Here is an 18,688-nt window from a genome sequence, read left to right on the forward strand (position 1 = left end):
TGACATTTTATTTGAACTGTAAAAGTATTAAAAGAGAAAATAACAATATGGTACAGAAATTAATTGAGATGCTGTAGACAACGAAAACAGATGTACTCATGAACAAACTAATGGGACGTTGCAATATTTTATTTGTTTATGATTGTATATGAGTTGAATTTGTTTATTTGAAGGAAAAGAAACAAAAAGGAATGTCAATTTGAATAATAAAGTTCCTCTGATTGAGGTTAAAGAGATAAAAAAAATATATATATATATATAGTAAAGCTACATACACTTAACTGAAGGAAAGAAACCTACAGAAGACGGACTGGATATTATTGAAAATACTATTCTAAACAAGAATGTACTACATGTACTACATTACGTTACAATTTCACGAGAGAACTAGAACTCGAGAGGGGAAGAAAAGAAGAAGTGATGAAAATGAAAGAAGACTAATAGCATGAGAGGAAAGAAAAGAGCTAAGAAGAAAAGAAAAGGGTGTAAAAAGGAAAAGGAAGAGCAAGAGAGAGAGAGAGAGAGAGAGAGAGATATCCTTGAGCTTTGGATCGGCTAATGAGTAATAAATGAAACAGATTTTGAGCGGAGTAATTATCTTTCGCTGGAGAACTTGCATAAGGAGCTAAAACTTGATGTTTTTTTAAATCAAACATTATGGGGAATAGCAAAAAACGGCTGAGCATTTATTGCACTAATTGCCAGAGGAGCATTCATGTCTTCCACGAGGCCGCACTTTTGGATCAGAGAGCAATTTAATTGTCGGCGGAGCATTGTCTTTTGCGGGGTACTTTTGGGGAGGAGCAACAATTATTGTCGTAGTAGCCTTTGTATTTTACGGGGCACTTTTTTAGCGGAGCAAATGTCGGCGGAGCAATTGTCGGCGGAGCAAATGTCACCGGAGCAAGTGTCGCTTCAGGCGGAGCAAATGTCGGCGGAACAATTGTCGGCGGAGCAAATGTCACCGGAGAAATTGTCGCGTTTGGCGGAGAAATTGTCGGCGGAGCAATTGTCGGCGGAGCAACTGTCGGCGGAGCAACTGTCGTTCGAGGAGCATTTGTCACCGGAGCAATTGTCGCGTTTTGCGGAGCAATTGTCGGCGGAGCAATTGTCGGCGGAGCAAATGTCGGCGGAGCAATTGTCGGCGGAGCAATAGTCGGCGGAGCACATGTCGGCGGAGCAATTGTCACCGGAGCAATTGTCGGCGGAGCACATGTCGGCGGAGCAACTGTCGGCGGAGCAACTGTCGCGGAGCAATTGTCGTGTTTTGCGGAGTAAATGTCGGCGGAGCAATCGTCGGCGGAGCATGTGTGATGGAACCTAATTAGTTTTACAGTTGATTTCACTTGATTGATTCTATTGTTCGAATGGTTTAGTAGAGGGAATAGAAGTGCACATTCTCACGCTAAGCGATGGGGTGTTATTTTTCTTATTTGTTCATCGTCTCCATTTGATTATTTTTATCACAATAAACGACAATGTGAAGCTATTTGTATGTAGCCTCACATACAAATCGTATTGCAGACCACCAATACCGCCTGAAACAATTGAGGAAATTTGATTTGAACCATGGGACATGCTTTCTTTGTTATTCTTTAGTATTTTTGTAAAATCTTTAGCATGGGTGTCACGCAATATCCCAACATGCCGTACAAAGTAAACAACTTCGTGTCTTGGCTGGTTTACTGATAGTGTTTACACTAAATAGATATTATCACTTCTCTTTCATTTAATATCTATCACAATTAAACACAAAAATCGGTAGTTTTTATCATCATGAGTATTATTATAAGCAAGACACATTCACATGATAAAGATGTACTTAACTGCTATCAACAAAGTTAAAGGAGCTATTCTCTGCATCCTCTATATCTAGCCTCCCAGTCCCAGGTCCGTGGTCCCGTCGCTAGCTGAGAGGGACGAGAACCCGAACAACGAAAAACACGACGAGGGACACGACGAGGACGACGATGGCGAGGAGCATAACGATGACGAGAACATTGTTGATATCTTGCTCGCGGCAGGTGCCGACGCGAGCGCCACAGATACGAAGGGGACGACGCCTCTTCATCTCGCCTCCATGCACGCCAACATGGATGCCTTCAAGCGACTCCATACCGCACCTGGAGTTGATATCAATGTAAGTGGTCCGATTGATATTTGAAACATTAGGCTAAATATGTATATTGTACCTTTATTGTTGTGTCTTATATAAATCACTCCTGTTAGTTCACGGTATTTAACATGGGCGTGTGTCCCACTACCGTAATCAGGCAAGTCACTGCTTCTATAAAATTGACCTTCGAAAAGAAAGGATCACATTAGGTCGATGGTCAAATTTTGTCATCTACGACTGAGATGTATCACTGAAACACAACGAAAATAAATATTATCTTACGACTTCATTCTCTCACCCTTTCCCCACACCGGTCATGACCGAAGGCCCAGGACAGACGAGGTGCGACACCGCTCCTCATAGCCTGCAAAGCTGGTAACACGGATGGCGCTTTGGTCCTCATCGACAAAGGGGCAGATATTCTCATCTCTGATATAAATGGAGATACACCCCTTCATCTAGCAGTAAGGCATTCACACACTCTGATCGTCACATCATTGATAGAAATGGCGGAGAGCAAAGGGGACATCAACGAGGTGAATATTGTTGTTTGTGATTTAAAAAAAAAAAATCATTTATACTAACTTAAGATGTCGAGAGCCAGAAGGGCGTCAATTCATGATAATTTTACAGACGTTACTATTCTCCTGGGTCTCTCCCTCTCTTTCTCTCTCTCTCTCTCTCTCACACACACACTTTTCCTCTCTCTTGCTTATTAAATGTATCACAATGGATCCTAAAATGACATCATGGGTCCTTCCTTTAATATAATTATGCACAAGAATATGGCTCAGTGGTTTAGCAGTGCGTTGGTAACCAGGAGGTCTCGGGGTTCGAAGCCAAGTCCACATACCCCTACCATTTTATTAAACGAATTCTTCCTCGATGACCAGTCTAGGATAGGAATTCAAGCCGCAATGTCACGAAATGAAGTCAAACTAACGCTAAAGATATCATTGTGACGTCATACATGTCTTTGGTTTTCAACAGGTAATGCTGAACGAGAATTCCCGAGGTGTGATCCCTCTATACGATGCGGTGAAGTGTGGGCACAGGGATCTCTTCCAAGTCTGTCTCGACCATGGTGAGCCGCCTCTCGACTACTTTGTTACAAATATGATATGCACATTTTATTTGAATATTCATGTCTAGCTTCTGACGTGTTATATTGTAAATGGATTTTGATGTAGTAGAATGTATTAATGAATTTTATGCAAATACATATGTACTTGAATATTTAAATCTTAATTGTGACGAATTTGATAGTGATTAAGCTGAAGTTTAATTTACGGAATATTAAGAAATAAATCGCCTCAATTACCATGATTGCATGTTACCATAAGGTCAAATGATCTATGTTGCATCGGGAGAGGGGGGGGAGGGTACCATAATCTATGATCTATGACCAAGCAATTTCTTTGGGGTAAACTTTAGTTCGAGGAAGTGATTTACACCTAGACCAGTGTCTATATGACTTTTTCACAATAGGCGATCAAACATGTCCTCAAATTAGACAGACAAAACAAATTTTTAAAAGTTTATATAAATACCCGATACTTTTGAGTAATCATGGTATTAAATATTTATAAATTTAAACTCTCGATATCAGTTTCCAAGCGAACGAGCGAGGTGGACATGATGAAGCTGATGAACTTCGCCGGTCGAGACAACGACGACGCTGTCCTTCACGTAGCCGCTGCGGCCGGGTATCAGGACATCGTCGAGGCTCTCATCGCCAACGGAGCCGTGGTCAACCTGGTCAACTTTGACGGGCAGACCCCGCTGCACCTGGCATGCGAAAAGAACCACGAGAGTATCGCACTGTGCCTCGTTGAAAAGTGAGTATTTTATTCCTTGCCGTAATCCATTTTTTTTTTAAATGTCATGCATGACTCTCGTGTGAGTTTATGTACATTTTGTGACGTATACACCTAAGAGTTTATCAGTTATTTTGAAACTACATTGTATTTTGTTGATGTGCTGCCAGTGGAGGCCAATTTGCTATATTTTGAATATGGATCAATAACAGAATCTATCTATCTATCTATCTATATACGTCCCTCGGACAGGACGTTAAACTGATGCCTAAGAGCAGGAGAGTCACCACCTTTGTACGTTAAGAACTTACTGAACTCTCCGTTAAAGAGTATCTGAATCTGTATCTGAAAACAATACGACTTAACACTCCTAATGGAATAAAAAGAGTTGGACTGGGTGTGGGTATGAAATAATAAATTAAAATACTATTGAAAATGCTGTTGCACATGAGAATTGAATACGTCGGGATTGTTGATGTCAACTATGGATGGTAGTAATTTTTTTTGGAAATTCAATTTGTTTTCTTCTTCCAGTGGAGCTGCAATCGTCGCAGATAGCGCTGACTTGAACCCTTTACAGGTTGCTGTGAACAACGGAAGCTTCGAAACCTTGATGTCGCTACTGCAGTACATCTCAGCTGCTTCGGGTGGCCAATCTGACGAGGCTACACATATCCTTCAATGGTCGGCTGCAAACAACAAAGCGGATATACTCAGAAAGGTGACATATAAAAATATAAAATATACGAAACATAAACCACATGATCATGTTCGTGTTGGCACATTTCCATCACTCGAACAATATTTTTTAGAGTGGAATTTGATAAAAACGCTCACGACTACAATATTCCCCCGTCAGCCTTCTATTCTAAAGTGGACGATTTGCATTACTTTGTTTTTCTTCAGATCCTAGATTATGAGTTTCGTTTCCATGAGATGACTGATGATGGGATAATGGACTTCATCATGGATGCCGTCAAGATGAAGCATAAAGAGTAAGTTCAATCAAATGTATTTTGTAAGCTGAAGAACATCGTAATAATCATGATAATTGTCTCCTTGTACAAAATTGCAATTACCTGTGAATCTTCACTTAATCTTAATTATGACAGTGTCCGCATTCCCAATCAATGGCGAAAACAAAACAAGAAAAGATATGTTAAGTTTTTATCAGATATATAAACACTGGAATTCACTGTAAATCATGGACAAAATGTAAAAAAAAAGCGGTTTGGATTTTGGAGTTCTTTTGATATACATTGAGAAGCTTTATTTGTTTTTCACTACAAGAACCTAACGTTACTTTAACCTAACGTTACCATCAGATCAACATAAATCGTTAATTTTTTTCGTATACTAGTTGAACATGTGTCCCAATATGGATTCTTTATCCAAATGTCAACGAGAGGCAAATCAGTTTTAAACTTTAAATGCCTACTTCCAAGGTATATTTCCAAACCTTAGCTAACTGTAATCATATTCTTCTGTGTCTTGCTACAGGACGGTTCATGTATTAGTTCGCTGGAACAGGGCTGTTGTGGATCATCGAGACAAGCTCGGAAACACACCCCTTCATCACGCCGCTGAGGGCGGGCATCAAGATATCGCGCAGGAACTGATTCAAGCCAAGGCCCAAGTTAATGCCACGTGAGATTTTCATTAAAAATTATTATTATTATTGCTTCTTCTAAAGATATATCTTATGTGACAGCTTCAGGTTAAACAAGAGAACATCAAGACGATTTCGACACATCGTGGTGTTGTTTGCTGCCCTTCTCCTAGATTTAGAAACGAATATTAGAAAATGCAAAGTTCACAACTAAATTGTCACCTGGACTTCAACATTAAATGAGGACCATTATCAAAAGCATACTGTTACTAACACATGCCATTCACTATGACATGTCAGATGGACGGTAGACGTGGGGAGGGGGGGGGGGGTCTTAGGTCGGGAACAGGAGTGTATTCCTCATTATTGTAGGGGTCCGGGTGGGATAGATATTTTTCAGTTCTTCTTCTTCTTCAGTTTGTATTTTATGTTGTGACATCTTTGATTTACTTAGGAATGGTGAAGATCTAGGTGGCCTATCACCTCTCCATTACGTAGCTGACCGTGGATGGACTAGAACAGCCCGTGTTTTACTTGATGCACAAGCAGATATTGAGCAGACGGACAGCCAATCGGTATGAAATCAATAATCTAGTTTGGATTGCATGACACAATGATCTGGCGACAATTGTAATTAATCACTAAAATAGACACTCGTCATCTGATGGTTAAACAATAAATGAAATGATGCAAGTTCATCCATGACATGCCCCTTCCAATGTCACTTTTTCTTCCAGATGAAACCCTCCACCATGTATGCTTGAAAGGAGGCAATTGAGTTTGAGATTTGAGTTTGAGTTTGGGTTTATTAACAAAAACAATAAGAACAAGTAAAATGTAATATATCAATCATGATTGCATAAAATATATCAATATAACACAATATAAATAAGAATTACACATAAATAAGATGAACATTTTTTTTACAAAGTATGTTATATAAAAATGAAAGACAAGGTTATGAGTACCAGAAGTTAGCCCAACTGCTAGTCGAGTCTGGTTCCCAGTCTTTGGCAAGAATGTTTGGTACTATACTATTACAATACAAGCATTGTAGGCTTATTAATCTATGGCAAGGTAGCTGGCGAATTTTGCCTTGATTCAGCAATATATTAATCGCTAAAAGAGACACTAGTCAAAAGACAACTGAACTGAAGACACTATTTACATGCTAACCCCTTCCCATATCTCTTGATACCCCCTTGGTAACCCAGATGACACCCCTTCACCATGCATGTAAAGAAGGTAATGCGAGCATGGTAGATCTACTGCTCTATGGCAAGGGAGCTGGCGATGTCTTCAAACCTGCTGACGTCACAGTACAGGACGCCAAGGGACTGAACTGCCTCGATCACGCAATCGACAATGGACGCGAGTAAGAAAAAACAAGTTCATTATAATAATAATAATAATAATACAATATTTATAAAGCGCATGATAAACAAAGGTTTCTCTGTGCGCTGTACAAGCATGAATTACGAGAAATATAAACATACAAAAGGAATAAACAAAGAAAAGTATACAAATCTTATAACTACTACATGTATTATAAGAACACGAACGAAAGTTCTTTCGAAAAATCAGCCTGAGACAATTCAATAGCCTTTTGCGTCATCTACTGACAAGTGCGAACGTGACATCAGATAGTGTGATTGCCCTTTATTTAGTTGATCATGTTTAAGCGCAACTGCACTACTTATAGCTACTTGCGCCCTCTATATAGCAAACAATGCCTAATCGGTGACCATTGGTCCCCATGACCCCCCTTTACTTATGTTAATTGAGAGCTGATTTGATGAGATAACCACCTGTTAGTGACCATGCAGGGGGGGGGGGGGGGGTCTAATCACTCCTGGCCAAGCTAGTACAGTTGGGATTTAAGTGGTATCAATTACTGATAATGACCAAGATTACGACATGGCAATGCCAATATTTTGTCATTTTAGGGGTAGGATTTTGAATATTCATTTTTGTTTTAATTTCTGCCCTAAAGCTTCACCAACATGTCATTATCCGGGCCCTTTTTATTCTTTCTATTTTGTCGTCCAATATCACAGCAAAGATTACTCGTCGCAACCTGAACTATTATTTAGAGCGTAGGGTCTCTATTCCTGCATGTTGTCTGTGTATTTAAAATTATGACACACGAAAGAGTGCTTTCTATTCAAGTTTATGTTAAAGTCATAGGGCCTATCGTTATTTAGTCGTCATATCGCAAATCAAAACTAGTTTGAACAAATTTAATACGTTAAATTTCCGCCGTAGAATATCTAATTTCGATACATTTATAATGATTAACATTCACTATCAAGTAGGGTTATATCTTAGAGAGAGAGAGAGAGAGAGGAAGGGAGATCGAGAGAGAGAGGTCCCTTTTTTTCAATCTCACAGTGATCTTCTGAAACAGCCATATAATTATGTCTATGACACTAAGCAAGATTGTAAGATAGTTATAACAGCAAATTCAGAATTGTTAGTTTCCAAAGAAACATTATATCATGACCACCGTTTTCCATTTTGTCACGCTCTTTTTTTTTCCAATCATTTTCAGGACGATCGCTAGGATGATCATAACACATAACAGATGGTTAGAAGTGATGTCGGTATCGAGTCTGGATGAGGAGACTAGCTACCGCACAACGCCGATGCGAAAACTCATTCGCTCTATGCCAGGTAAGTTTCGACCAATGAGATAAGCACTCCGTGATAACGGCTTCGTCCGCTATGACTTTCAACCAATCGCATGCCGTATCGCCTCATGCTGTCAAAGGAATTTAACCAATCAAAGCGTTTCTTTCTTATACCGTCTAGACGTAGCCAAAATGATACTGGACCGGTGTATAACCGTTACGGGCGGAACAAGTATTCGGGATAAAGACGTCCGTGTGGAATTCTACTACGAGCTCTTAGAAGACGCGTTCTCACCCTGGATGAAACCGACAGGTATGTTGCCCTATTCTATGGTAATACACATCGGCATTTGATACCCAACCTCTTGTGTGTTTTGCATATACATTCAATATTCAACTCGAAATCATAAGAATTTCTTCAAGGCTTAAGGGTGCAATATTGAGTCCTTTAGATATGCTTTGGTATCCTCAAAAAAGTTTTGACTGTACAAGTGAACCTTCGTGGTAAGTGGTGTAATTTAAACGTTTTCAATTCAATTGATTCAATTAAATTCAATAATGGTTTTATTAAAAAACAATGCCACGCATCCAAAATGCTGAATTGTGCATGTTTACATACACATGAGCACCATTACATAACATTATATTTTATTTGTTACAATCATTCATTCAAACAGTATTGGTAATACTTATCATTACTCATGTGTAGCTTTTTAAAATCAATTACTATATATTATTTATATTTTATAAATCACGATAGTAATAATAATAATTGATCAAAAACTTGTACTGGGTGTAGTGGGAAGAGTTTTAGACAGTGCAAAACTTTTCGCAGCGCTCCCTATCCTATTCAGTATTTCAGAGTAGATTTCAGCATTGTAGTGCACATGTACACCACTCAATACATGTATAATTAGGACACTGAGCCAGAATACATGAAAGGACCATGACCACTCTTCGAATGTAAAGTTTACTAATTATTACATTGATTGCCATAAAGCACTTAGTAGTGTTTATTAACATTACAACCGTTCTCTTTCTTTACTTCTTATCATCATCATAATGATCCTTGTCGTCATTATAATGATCATTACCATCGTCATTGTCTTCATCGTGACCCCTGTCTTCACCTGCTCCGTTGTCGTCGTCGTAATCTTTAAAAATATATATCATCATTGCCATCGTCGGCGACATCATTATCCTCGTCGCCGTTACCATCATAACTTATTGTCATAATCTTCTCTGTCTTGCCCGTCGTCTTCGCTGTACTCAACATCCTCATTCTTCTAATCCTCCTCTTCACCATCCTCACCATCGCCGTCATCATCATCATCATCATCATCATTATCACTACCAACACCACCATCTTAACCATCACCTCCCTTGTGGTCATCATCACGGTCATCGTGCTCCAGATGAAGATTTACCCCCTCACGAGGGAGTAATAAACACTTTCTTGAATCGGATGTACAGGAGGGTGTCGACTCGACTACCGTCCGACATCGACCACCAGTACGATAAGCAAGATCGCTTGTTCAAATCAGCTCAACCTTTCATCGCGGACTGCCAGGAGAGAAATGAAAACCATCCTTTGAAACTGATGGTAAGATTATCAATCTGTGGTGGTGGATATTTTACCTGACTGCTAAGAAAGCATAAATGCTTGTAAGTGAGCAACCAGACGGCCGGCGGCTTTAGGTCCTCTCCGAGGGACCTGGTAATGAGGATTAATGTCTTACCAAAGGGCACTAGCGCATCGCCTTGGTTTTTGAACCCGGGTCACCGGATTACGAGACCACTGCTCTACCGACTGAGCTATCGCGCTTCCTCTATTACTCTATTACTCCTAATAACAGGGGCTTACAGGGGAAGGCAAAGGCAGCCTCCCCCATCGCAATCTATATACTGTACAATGGAGACCCAAACAAAAGCAAAAATTAAAAACAACAAGCAAACGAACGAATTTCAATTAAACTTTGGGAAAATCGGAATTGCGTGGGGTAAACATAAATGTACGTTTGTCCCTCCTAGCTTATCTAAATTCCCGATCTTACTCCCGATTATCTTGAGATGCAAATGCTCACTTTTCAATTAAGCGTGGAAAAGATTTGATAGATGATAGTTGAAGAAGAAAAAAAGACAACATCTCAAGAACCGAATTACTGGGTATATGCATCGTGAGAAAATACAGTTTTGATGTAAGCTATGTGCTAGTTTCACTATTTATCTAAATGTATTTGGAAAAACTACACAATGAATGTTTAGGTGTTGACCATATTGCTTTAAGATGATTATGTCCAGCTAATAATTTTAATTTTTATGTACGGTTTTTAAATGCCTCGTATGTGCCCTGGTCTCCAGCTGGGTTCCGCGCTCCTATGACGATGTTTTTGCTTTGTTTCTTTCTTTGTTTTGTAGGTTTCTTCCAAACGTGTCGATCTACTGGACCACCCACTCGTGACGACTTTCATCCAGCACAAATGGAACTCCATCGGTCGTTACATCTTCTACGTGGGTTTCTTCGTCTACATCACGTTCCTTGCGATGCTGACCGGATACATCGTCGTGATTCCGCCGAATTACTATGTACGTGCAGTCAACAAAACCACCAATCCACCCACCATTACGTGGTTTGCAAGCGGGGAAGTACGATGGGTGAAGTCCGTGCCAGATGCGGTCCTGGTCTTATTCGACGTCGTTGGACCTACCGCGATCATGATATTGTCCCTTTTGAACATTTTAAGAGAGGTAGGGTCAAGAAAGACGCGACATGATTAATTTCATTATTTTGTATAATATTATGATGGTGACGATGTAACTAATATTATAACTATTATCATTATTAGTTTTCATCATCTTTTTATGATAATATAATCAGCATCATTAATATTGTTATTATTATCATTAGTAGTAGTAGTAGTATCAGTAGTAGTAGTAGTAGTATCAGTAGTAGTATCAGTAGTAGTAGTAGTAGTAGTAGTAGTAGTAGTAGTAGTAGTAGTAGTAGTAGTAGTAGTAGTAGTAGTAGTAGTAGTAGTAGTAGTAGAAGTAGTAGTAGTAGTAGTAGTAGTAGTAGTAGTCTCAGCAGTAGTAGTGGTACTATTAGTAGTAGAAGTAGTAATAGTAGTGGTGGTAGTAGTAGTAGTAGTAGTAGTAGTAGTAGTAGTAGTAGTGGTAGTAGTAGTAGTAGTAGTGGTGGTAGTAGTAGTAGTATTATTAGTAGTAACATTAGTAGTAGTAGTAGTAGTAGAAGAAGTAGTAGTAGTAGTAGTAATAGTAGTAGTAGTAGTAGTAGTAGTAGTAGTAGTAGTAGTATCAGCAGTAGTAGTGGTACTATTAGTAGTAGAAGTAGTAATAGTAGTGGTGGTAGTAGTAGTAGTAGTAGTAGTAGTAGTAGTAGTAGTAGTAGTAGTAGTAGTAGTGGTAGTAGTAGTAGTAGTAGTAGTGGTGGTGGTAGTAGTAGTAGTATTATTAGTAGTAACATTAGTAGTAGTAGTAGTAGTAGTAGTAGTAGTAGAAGAAGTAGTAGTAGTAGTAATAGTAGTAGTAGTAGTAGTAGTAGTAGTAGTATCAGCAGTAGTAGTAGTAGTGGTAGTATTAGTAGTAGAAGTAGTAATAGTAGTGGTGGTAGAAGTAGTAGTAGTAGTAGTAGTAGTAGTAGTAGTAGTAGTAGTAGTAGGTAGTAGTGGTAGTACGTAGTAGTGGTAGTAGTAGTAGTAGTAGTATTAGTAGTAACATTATTAGTAGTAGTAGTAGTAGAAGAAGTAGTAGTAGTAGTAGTAGTAGTAGAAGTAGTAGTAGTAGTAGTAGTAGTTGTTGTTGTTGTTGTTGTCTTTTATCTTTACCACAAGCTGTGCGTGTTTTATTTTCACAGTTTACTCAGATGTTCGTTCAGCGGATATCTTATTTTCAGGACTTCGGAAATATCATGGAATTGTTCCTCTATCTCTTCGCCATCATATTTTCTCTGCCTTTCAGCACGGTTGAATACGTGAAGCACGGTAATATCAAACAGGTGAACCGCAAAGTAGTGACATATCTTGCAATATAATAAAATTATATAGAATATTTTTAATGACGTAACTAGATTTTAGGCATTTTTTCTGAACGATAGGTATTCTATTCAATTAATTTATCGTATCGTATCCCTAAATATAATCAAACAAAATGTATTGTCAAAGCATGAAATGAATAGTGCATTTTGGAAAAAAGAATGGCCTCTGAAACACAATGACATAGACATAAATAAAAATAAATACTATAAATTAGAATTTGTAGAATGAAATGAGGACCTGGTAGAATGTTGAAAGCATTTGTGATAGTAATTGCCATATGCCCTCACAGTGACCATAATGGTAGGAATACTCCCCAGAGAGTGGAGATGGTGCACATTGTGCGTGAACGAATCTGATGACCGGGGTAATAATAATATATATGAAGCGCATAGAGACGCTAAATTAATCAAGATTGATAATTATTTATCATTATTATGTTAACACACGATTGTAATCGTAATACTCGCACATTTATAATTTGCGAGAAACAAGCTAGACTGTGGGCAAAGTGGATTTGTTTGTCTGCTTGCCTGTTGTTTTGTAAGCCTTTTCGATTACTTTATTGTTGAATTTTATCTGGTATTGCTTATTCGCCCACCCTCGGACAGGACTGGCAATGGCCGATTGGCGCTGCAGCTGGCTTCTTAGGCTGGATCAACCTGCTGCTGTTTATCAGGAGTAATTCGAAGCTTGGCATCTATGTCATCATGTTTATAGGTGAGTTGTGCACCACCCCCCCCCCTCCCCCTCACACACAGACATTTTGTTTCAAGTATGCATTTGGTTCATAACCATGACATACAATAGTATGCATGGGTAGGTCATTAAGCTATCTACATTTTATCAGCTAATTACTTCAACTTTCTCCCTCATCATTTTTCTAGACATCTTCAAGACTTTCCTTCGATTCAGTTTAATCCTGTTCTTATTCGTCATGGCGTTTGGTTTGGCATTCTACGCACTTCTCATGAATCAGGTAAGGAGAAATCATAACGTCCAAGTTAAATATCATACTTTGTTACTTTGTTCCAGTTGTAGTGACTTTCTGTCTCTCTGTTTCTGGTTTCTATTTATTTCGTGCTGGTATTCATATTCATTAAAGCAACGATGAACATCTATAATTTGATAATCCATTAGGATATCATCATCCGTTTTACATTTTGTGCCACATTTTGTTTCTGCTACAAACTCTGTTTCCTACTTTTTTATATTGTGATGTTTCAAATCTGCTTTTATATCCCGACACGAGTTCAATTTAAGCGCACAAATTCAAAAACGTTTTCACTAATTTTAGATCGCTATATGTTTTGTTTTAAATTGTGTCATACTTGAATATTATTTTCTGCTATGAAAACAATATATAATTATGCTTGAAAACGGAAGTCACTTGACGGTTTCGTAAAGGATAGGGTGGTGTCAAGCAAACTCTTCCAATAATCCAGCTATAGAAACGCTTCCAACAAGCAACCAAAACAAAATCAATCAGGGAAAAGGTAAGAGGCTTTTGGATTACCAAATGTTAGTATAATGAAATAATGACAATTTGAGTCTTTGTTAAAATTTTAATTTGTCTTTTCCTTCCAGAATCCATTTCACTCTCTGTTCGATTCCCTGGCCAAGACGTTTGTAATGATGATCGGTGAGCTGGATTATGCTGATATCTTCTTCGCTCAAGATTACCTAGGGACATCCAATACTCTCGAGGCAGATGGAGAGGCAGCCTATTTTATGAATTCATCTTTCTATGGAACGATCACTCAACTCTTCTTCATCCTCTTCCTCATCGTTATGTCCATTCTCATGATGAATATGCTGGTAAGATAATGTGAAACAACGCTAAACTTGTGTGAAGTTAGTTTAGATTTTGCTTTTTAAACTCACCTATTACAGCCAGTGGCGGATCCAGCCGGCGGGAAGAGGGGGCCCAATCCGTGAGAAAATATTAGTTGTGACTCAGCCACCGGTGAATAAGCGGGGGGGGGGGGGGGGGGGGGGGGGGGGGGGAGGAGGCACTTTTTTTTGGTCCAATTTTTCAGGAAATATTTTGCGCCGACTCAGTCAGCCGGTGAACAAGCGGGGGGGGGGGGGGGGGGTGAGACCACTATTTTTGTTTTTTCATCTAATTCGTGAGAATTTTTGTTTTTTTAATTCTTTTTTGTTGACCCGTCAGCCCCCCCCCCCCCGTGGATCCAGACGGCGTCAAGGGGGGGGGGGTAGCCAAATCTTAAAACAAAATTTAGTGCCGACTCAGTCGGCCGGCGAATAAGCGGGGGGGGGGGGCGCTTTTGTTTTTGTTTTATAAAGGTTAACTTTACATTATTATCCTATTGTTTTATCGTTTTGGGGGCTAGGGGGGGGGGGGGGGGGCGGGCCGGAATAATCGCTACGTGGATCCGCCCCTGATTACAGCAGAAGATGGACGTCAATGGCCGTGCATATACATGTACCATGTATACGGTCTTTAAGTGTCAACATAGATATGGCATCACTTTCACCGTGATCATGATGATGATGTTGATGATCACCAACATCATCATCATCACCATTATCATCATCATCATCATCATCATTATCATCATCATCATCATCATCGTCATCATCATCATCATCATCAGCTATTTGTAATTTGACGGCTAAGCTTTAATGAGATTATATGAAGATGAAGTTTTGCACGCAATTAGCCAAATATCGATTAAGCATACCGTTCATTCAGTCTATAATTATCGTCCCCGTCCTCTACCTCCTCCCCAACCTCCTCCACCTAATCTAAGAACTAATCCAGGAATACAAACCCTCACGCAATATTTTTTCATCTTCACGATTAAACCTCCTGTCTACTTCGGAGTCAACTCTTTCTTATGGACATCGCTCTTTTTGCAGAGCTTCTGCTGAACTTTAAAACAAACTACCTTTACATGTCAAAAGTTGTCAGACTATCAACCAATTCAAAGCTTGTCTTAAGACACATTTATTCAAAATTACTTTTGATGATTAACTTACTCTGTTCACATCGATGTATGTTTGATATGAATTGTACTTTGTAGGTTTATTTGAAGTTTTTTGTTTAAAATATAATTGTTTGTCATCGTAATTTGTTTGTTATAGCGCTAAGAGACTCCAGTGGAAAGCGCTTTATAAGCATCGTTTTATTGTTATTATTATTATCATCCTTCCTCCTCCTCCTCCTTCAGGTTGGTTTAGCTGTAGATGATATCCAGGCAATCCAAGAAAAGGCCAATCTTCATCGTCTTACTATGCAGGTATGTTCAATACGGGTTATCCTCTGTTATAAAATGATGAAGAGGATCCTAATCAAATGATTGGTTGAAAGCATACACGTGACCAGACATTTATTTTGCCTAACACGTAATTCTACTAATGACCGGTCAATAGTATAAAACAAAAAACAAGTTATTTTGTTCGGGCATTAGTAAAATTACTACTCACTGCTTTGTATTATATGTAACCTAACTCCCAGTACCAACAGAAACCGCATAACGCATAATTATGACAATAAATCTTGAGTTCTCTTCAAGTTGTAAAATACGATAACTGCCGATGTTTTGATAGAAAATGTATGATATTTTAGTAATGAACAAAGAAAAATAGTGAGCCTAGCTAGTATCCCCGATCAAATGCCTGGCACAACCTAATTTGAGTCGCGCTTTTCAAGAACTTTCCTTATACGAATACTTTGCTGGCCCAAGCACTAAATAAACCGCATGAGAAACAATGACTACGCCAGTTCCCTCAATTTCGATGAGTCTAAGGCAAAAGATATTTTGTTCACTATGTGAAAAATAATCTCTGCAATCGATCAAACTCAATATGTACAAATCTATATAGAGGTAAACTTGGTCACCGGTGATTGGGGACATTACATTTTGTCAGTCAAGCAGAACGACAAATGCCCTGTTTCATTGATGTCCAAAATGTGTATCTTGCTTTAATTTGAAAGACAAAAGTAAAATGTCTCTCTTATCCCTTTTTCAAGGCGAACATGGTGTTGGAGAATCAGTCAAAATTCTCTCTGTGGATATGGAGAAGGTCTATCGTTCGAAGGAAGAAGTTCCTATCGTCGAACGAGATTAAACTCAAGAAATGGCTTCGACGGCTGACGGGTGGCAGAAAGCAACTCAAGAGGGCGCTGTTGATCAGCACGGATGCAGAGGTGGGTATGAATAATGGCGGAATACACAAGGGCTAAAACAGACAGGGAAGGAAGGAGAAGCAGAGAGAAGAGAAAAAGGGATAAAGACGGAGGAGAGAGTGAGAGAAATAACGATTGAGATAGATCGATAAATAGATAGGGGTAGGGGGGAGAGAGAGAGAGAGAGAGGGAGAGAGAGAGAGAGAGAGAGAGGGGGATGTAAGGAGTGTGGTGAGATGGAATTAGAGAGAGGAAATTGTACACAGGGCATCGGAGTAGGCAGACACCTGGATCTCGGAGCATATCGGTGATGCTATTTGGCTAAAATAAAGAATTATCGCACCATTTAGTTTGATTTTCACCTTCGAAATTTATTATTTTATCACTCATCCTTCACGAATCATATTCCAGAATCCTCTTAGCATCGACTCACATCAAGATGAACCCTACGAGAAGATCCGAGAACGTATGAAGGACGTTAGCCTGAAGGTCGGACGAGCAACCATTGAAATGCTCGAAGAAGCCAAGAAAAGAGACACCCAGTTGAACAACATACGTGAAGCTCAGGGTAGCCTCTACGACCGTACCGACCGTCTACAGGCAGCGCAAGAATTCCTTGGAGATCGGATGGAGATAATGCATCGGAAGCTGGATGTCATGATGAAGAAAATGAAGATCAAGGAGAAGAAGATCGAGGGTGTCTTCTGAGGTGACGTGTCAGGGATCCCACATTTGCTCCAGCAATGATTATATATATGTATGTTTTAAGTTTCAATACAATACGTTATGTACACTGTTGGTCATAATGGTGGAATAATTTTTTTTACCCCAATTTATGGAATGATTTTGACAATGATTTATTCCTAATAGATATAGATAATAGTATACATTCTCAGATTTTATTGAAAATAATAATTTGTGAGTAATTTTCGACTGCTAAAGCATGTGTGTGCAACTATGCTAATCAACTAGGGGACCTACGTCCTTAAATAACTGACAGTAATGAGGATTACATATTATGTATATAATGAGGCACATATTACCAATTTGGTGGTCATCTATGAGGCCCTGTTTGGTAAGAATAAAACAGATAACAGCAGCAAAAACAAAAGAGATAAATACACAAGTAGATAAACAGGTAAAATCAGATGACCAGATGGTCCCTAATAATGTCATGGATTTCCACTTCGGTACATATTTTATTAGAGGTGTCGTGGCCGAGTGGTTTCAGCACTTAAATGCAAAAGTTATGGGTTCGATTCCCGACACGGCAATAATGTCCTCTGTCAAGGCATTAATCAACATTTTCACTTCTTACACAGGAGAGAAATGGGGACCTGGTAGGACCTGAGTCAAAGCGCCCTTCACGGTGACCATATTGCCGTGTCGGGAGTGTAAACGGTTAACATTGTGTGTGAATGAATCCGATGATCAGGGTAATAATAATATTATATAATATATGTAAAGCACTTAGAGACAGTATTTCTCACAAAGCGCTATACAAATCCAAATTATTTTGATTATTATTAGTACATTTTGGAGAACATGCAAGTGATAGACTATACTGTACGTTGAGGTTCCAATGGGTTTTTGGTCAGGATTAGTTTTAGGAATAGTCTCTCGGCACGGGTTGAAGTTTGCCTATTGCAGAAACTTAGACAGCTAGACATTAGTCACCAGAGAATGTGTTTGTTGTAGTTCGCGTGCACTGTATGATCACGCCAGTAGCAAGATATTCCTTTCAATATTGTTTGTTGACATAAATAGCAGATCTCTTATTTTGCTGTAATACTCATTTTGAAGGCCGTGGAGTCCAGACAATGATCTACCCGCGTGCAGTGTTTGCCATGAAGGCGTTGGGTAAATACACCATGTGTGCAGTATTACTCAGACATGTTATTTGTTAATGTGACAGGTAGTATACCGCAAAGGGAAATATACAGAAAGGGAGAGAGAAGGGAGAGAGAGAGAGAGAGAGAGAGAGAATAGAGAGAAAGACAGAGAGAAAGAGAGCGAGAGCGAGAGATAGAGAGAGAGAGAGAGAAAGAGAGAGGGGGGCTGGTAATGCATGGAATTTTACCTGTATAGATAAACACAAAATAATAACAAAGACCATAATATAACCTGGTCATTATCTACCAAAGAGAGTCAACGGAAAAACAAATGTAAACTGATGAAAGGATTCACAGCTTTTCAAAATGTGTCCAAGAAAATTTGTATAAACGTTGAATTATAACCATGCATTTTCTAGCAATGCTGAGTTATTATGTGTTACGAATCTCCATGTAAATTTCTATTTGTTTTGAAGCAA

The 18,688-nt window shown here is 39.0% G+C and overlaps 1 protein-coding gene across 1 annotated transcript; it reads left to right on the forward strand.

The window, feature by feature from the left end:
* The first annotated feature begins 1,857 nt into the window (after positions 1-1,857).
* Positions 1,858-17,223, forward strand: LOC115928146 (transient receptor potential cation channel subfamily A member 1 homolog). Its single transcript, XM_030994945.1, has 20 exons — positions 1,858-2,140; positions 2,443-2,652; positions 3,107-3,200; positions 3,726-3,954; positions 4,468-4,654; positions 4,840-4,928; positions 5,434-5,580; positions 5,997-6,117; positions 6,757-6,917; positions 8,094-8,215; positions 8,354-8,485; positions 9,588-9,775; positions 10,591-10,920; positions 12,047-12,187; positions 12,836-12,944; positions 13,112-13,203; positions 13,812-14,042; positions 15,419-15,487; positions 16,222-16,398; positions 16,789-17,223. Exons 1-20 carry the CDS (start codon positions 2,081-2,083, stop codon positions 17,083-17,085), a joined length of 3,186 nt encoding a protein of 1,061 aa, XP_030850805.1. The 5' UTR covers positions 1,858-2,080; the 3' UTR covers positions 17,086-17,223.
* Positions 17,224-18,688: the final 1,465 nt, after the last annotated feature.

This window comes from Strongylocentrotus purpuratus, unplaced genomic scaffold (assembly GCF_000002235.5).
Source record: "Strongylocentrotus purpuratus isolate Spur 01 unplaced genomic scaffold, Spur_5.0 spur5_scaffold_21, whole genome shotgun sequence".
NCBI lineage: Eukaryota > Metazoa > Echinodermata > Echinoidea > Camarodonta > Strongylocentrotidae > Strongylocentrotus > Strongylocentrotus purpuratus.